This window comes from Thermobia domestica, chromosome 7 (genome assembly GCF_964235325.1).
Source record: "Thermobia domestica chromosome 7, izTheDome1.hap1.1, whole genome shotgun sequence".
In the NCBI taxonomy this organism is placed as follows: domain Eukaryota; kingdom Metazoa; phylum Arthropoda; class Insecta; order Zygentoma; family Lepismatidae; genus Thermobia; species Thermobia domestica.
This window is the reverse complement of record NC_137460.1, coordinates 211,191,961-211,197,039: the sequence shown is the minus strand read 5'-3', so window position 1 is coordinate 211,197,039 and position 5,079 is coordinate 211,191,961. Positions and strand designations below refer to the sequence as shown.

At 42.9% G+C, this 5,079-nt stretch overlaps 1 protein-coding gene across 1 annotated transcript; it reads left to right on the top strand.

Annotated features, from left to right (window-relative positions):
• Positions 1 to 3,219: 3,219 nt before the first annotated feature.
• On the top strand, positions 3,220 to 4,554 carry LOC145689517 (uncharacterized). Its single transcript, XM_081763692.1, has one exon. The coding sequence runs from the start codon at positions 3,220 to 3,222 to the stop codon at positions 4,552 to 4,554; it is 1,335 nt and encodes a 444-aa protein (XP_081619818.1).
• The last annotated feature ends 525 nt before the right edge of the window (positions 4,555 to 5,079 follow it).

Below are 5,079 nucleotides of genomic sequence, written 5' to 3'. Positions count from 1 at the left end.
ACTTTCTCTCCGGCCGCCTTAGATATGTTGCCATTCGCAATAGCCTGTCTCATCCGATTTTCTTATTATCAGGAGTTCCGCAAGGTTCCGCTCTTTCCCCTCTCCTATACATTCTATTTGTAGCTGACATGCCACGCCTCCCAGATCACGTCCATGCCTTTCAGTACGCAGACGACACTGCTTTTCTTGCTCTTGGCACATCTATTCAACATATCAACCGTATCTTGCAAATCGCTATAGACGACTTCTGCCGCTGGTGTAGACACTGGAAACTTACAATAAATGCTACAAAGACACAGACCATCATCTTTCTCCCGAAGCGGAAAACATCTAAAGTACGCAGAAATAGACGTTGTCTTTCTCTCCATGTGGATCAGGTTCCGTTGCAAGCTACCAGGACAGTAACTTACTTAGGCATCACTTTTGATACTCATCTTACATGGATGCAACATCTTAAAGCAATTACGACAAAAGCTTATAATAGACTTAATTTACTTAAACGTCTCGCCGGTACAACTTGGGGTCTATCACCGCACACTATTCTAAACACTTACAAGGTCTTTCTTCGCCCTACTTTAACCTATGGGTTTAGAGCTTGGATAGCCGCTTCCGACAAATTCTATCATAAGCTTCTTGTCCTTGAACGCCACGCTTTCCGTATAGCCTTTCGTATACAATTGCCTAGCCCAACACGTGACCTTTATAGCCGTATTTCTTTTCCAACGTTGCAATATCACCTCGAAACCCTCCGACTCTCTTACATCCGTAGCCGTTTTCAAGCTCACCATCCTCTTCTGTTTGACACAATGCATTATTTAGCACTACATCCTACGCCTTCACGCCATGTACACACTCCCTTATCCCTTCTTTTCACGTTATATCACTACACACTTCCTCCCGATGATCCCATGCTTATGCTTCTAGATGATTACACCATTCATACTCATCTTCCCCTCATTTTCCCATCATTTCACGCACAGTGATTTCCTTTGTATACTAACTTGGGTTCCCACCGTCTTACATCATAGCCTAGAGTCCCCCTAGGTAAGAAGATAACCTCATGCGTCTGTTAACATCTCACCGTTGTGTTGTTTTGTGCATTGCACCTCACTCCATCCTTCATCTCCATCATCACCTAACTAAAGAATCGTATCTTACACTACATAGTTTCCATATTTCCTAATTTCACAATAAGCCTCTTTTCATCCATGTTATATTTCTCTCTTATTATGTATGCTATTTCCATCACTTTCTCAGTACTGACATTCTCACTTTCCATTTCATTATTATTATCATTATTATTATTATTATTATTATTATTATTATAAACTAACAATCATAATGTTTGTAATAAATAATTTGTAATTTTGTAATTCCTAACAACTAAAGAATGTATGTCTGTCTTTCATTCCTAGAATGTATTCATCACTGTATCAATATATGTAAACTGTGAACGTTATTTCTCCAAGCTAAATGTTATGGAACGCAAAGTTCCTTAAGTCCAGCATTTCAACGAATAAAGATGTAATAAAGCACTTAGACCACCTCCCGACCTTTAAACCTCAGTCTCCTCACAGCACTTCCCTCAAACAGGGCGTAACCCTGTAAAAGGTAGCTAGCTTTGGCTAGCATTTAAAAAAAACCTTCAAGCTCATACTTCGCTGGTTTCCAGCTTTCCCATTGGAGGCATTGTTTTCTCAGTGTCAAGTCCAGGCTGTGATTATTACGTATTTGTGGACGCAAGTACGGCAAGTCTCAGCAACGGGCGAGAGAGTGGGAGAGATTAAGGGTTTCACTCGAGTGGAGACTGCGTTACCGTACACATTAGTGTACATATTTTTGGAAGCTTAGCTTCATCATTCCTTCTTTTCATCTTTCATTTCGTCACACTGTTTCACTCATTATCTACACCGTGACTTATGGCGTCTCAACCTGTCATTGGACAACATTCTGGCTTACCACCTATAGCACCGAAACCTTCTTGCTCATCCGGGAAACCGCTTAGACGACGTTGCCATTCTCTGGAAAGGATTTCTAGCAGTCAGGGTTCATCAGCTCGTCAACGTTCTCCAGTTGCATCCACAAAACTACCACCCGCTAAACGTCAATATAAGCTAAGCGATGCCAGCTCTGAGGCATCCATGATCATTGACATTCAGGATGACCGTCAGTTTCCAAACCTGCCTCCTCCTAGTCGACCAACCATCCATTCTTTCCTGCTTCAGAACTTTGATCCAAAATTTTCAAATCCAAAGCTACTTTTAGTACAGATCACAAAATACATGCCTCGGGCGAACATCACTCAAATAGTCAAGACTAGGAATGGCATGATTATTAAGACGCCTGACCCGGAATTTCTCCGTACGACACGGAACAAGTGCAGCTTTGAGATTTTTGGCTCCAAATCAACCATGACAAAGCTTAGCGACCAACGCCCGAAACAGCCACCACCTCCGAGGAAATCACCAACATTGTCTGTCGTTATACGAGGGGTAGATCCGAGCTATAGTGACGAGGAGGTCTTTGAAGAACTTAAACTGGAAGGGCACAGTATCATAAAATGTATCCGAATCAAAAACGATCATGGGTTGACATACATGGTGCGGATTCTCACAAACTCTCAACAGACTATCGATGAGTTACTCACCCGTGGCGCCTATATCTATAAACAACGCCATCGTGTTGAACCGTCACGCACCTCCGCTCCTTTACCACTTCGTTGTGAACGGTGTCAGGTATATGGTCAACACTCTACTTCCCAATGTAGAAATCCGTTCAAATGTGGTTACTGTTCCGGCCCACATCCTACAAGAAGCTGTACAAATTTACAATCACCTCCAACCTGCTCCACGTGTCAGGATCATTCTCACCCGACATACAGTTACAAATGCCGATCTAAACCAGCTCCGGAACCAACAAAACCAGAAACTGTGGCACCATTACGCATACCGGAACAAATCCAACCACCCGCCAACCCAGTCTTACAACAACCTGTAACTGTCCATCAGCTTCTCACCTTCCTTACTTTCTCGCTACAGAATATCCATCCATTCCTTCGAGATCACATCGCCCAACAAATTCAAACCGCGGCTAAAGCAATTTTCCACGCCAATATCTGCCCAACATATTCCGGCAATAATGTCTATTATCACTCAAATGCACTCGAAACCGAGGTTTAAGAGCTATCCTCTAGCCATCCATATTATCATTCACTGCATTATGGCGCTTTCTTTCTTGTTCTTAAATATCCGTTCTTTACCAAAGCATAAGCCGCTCTTCGAAGCACTTTTACTCGAAGAACAAATCCATGCCTTTATCCTTAATGAGACACATCTCACATCCCGATTGTCATGCCGCATATCTCGCTTCCAATTGTTACGTCAAGATAGCACTTTACCTGCTATGCGAGCCAATGGGGGAGTAGCGATTGGGTTTTCACCTTCTATTCCATTTCGGAGTCATTCTCCGGCTCTGCACAATCTTCCTGAATACCTTATCACATCATTATACTACAAGGAATTGTATGTGACTGTAGCAACCATATACATCCGTCCTGGGCACGATATTCCGTTCAGCTTCTTTCAGTATATCTCCAATACCTTCCGCACCTACATAATTATGGCAGATGTGAATCTACATAGCCGGACACATACGCAACGGGACCGTTTCCTCAATTACATCACCAGTCATACTACTGGAGTGATTCTGCCACTTCCAAAACCGACTCGTCCCACGAGTCAGACTACTCCAGATATAGCTATTGTTTCGAGCAACATATCACATCGTAGCTGTGTTAACGTTCTTGATCTTATTGGTAGCGATCATGCTCCAATCAAACTAGACATTCAGACCCGTGTAACTACCACTTCTCAGCCTTCTCCTCACCGTACTATCTATCGTTACGATAAAGCAAATTGGACTGCCTATAGATCGTATCTTCAGGATCATCTTCATCATTTACCTCCACCAACTGCAGAATCAGAACTTTCTGAAACTCTGGATGCTCTGGTCAATACTATGCATAACGCCACAGACAAATACATTCCTAAGTCAACAGTTTCGACTTTTCGCCCCTCTTTACCGCCTCACTACTTACCACTGATCAAACGGTCCAGACAGTTTTATAGAGATTATGCTGCCACTGGCAACCTTGACTCTCTTCATCATTACCGGCAGTTGCAACGAACGGTGCATAACTACCTAAAAGCTTACAAATTGCGATGCTGGGTCAAAGCTTGCAACAATCTCGGTTCACTTTCACACCCCACTCAATACTGGAAACGATTCCGGCAACTTACAGGTCGCAATACTCGCACAACATATCCTCTTATCGACAACAATACTCCGCTGCATACCGATACAGATAAGGCAAATGCGTTTGCAAGGTATCTCCAGGACATCTTTACACCTCTTGCACCTGACTATCCCCATCGCATCCAGTCGACAAACTCAATCTGGATTCTCCTCATCTCCAGCCTAATGTTAATCACACTCTGCCCGACCACAATCCACTTACTGCACCAATCTCTATCTCTGACGTCACTTCAGTTGTAGCTCACAGACGTAACACAGCCCCTGGCATGGATTCTATTACATATAGACACATTAAAGAAAGTCCGTACGTAGTCTTATATCTGCTTTGTCACATCTTTACCTTTATTCTTCGCACTGGCTTTGTACCTGCTGACTGGAAAACTTCGAAAACCCTTATGTTTCTCAAACCACATAAACCTGTTGCTTCTGTTAGCTCATACCGTCCTATTCAACTAACATCGACCTTCAGTAAAATATTAGAACGGATCATTGTCAAACGTCTTCATTCATACTTGGCACATCATGACGTCATTCCACTCGAACAAGCTGGTTTCAGACCTTCTTTTAGTATTAATGACCAATTGCTTCGCCTCTCAAATTCCATATCTAATCATTTTAACACAGGCAATCCATCCTGCTTGGTCCTGTTTGATCTCGAGAAGGCATTCGACAAGGTCTGGCATCCCGCTCTCATCTATAAACTCAAACAGCTTCGCCTGCCTATTGCTTATCTTCGATTCATCTTTAATTTTCTTAGCTGTCGAC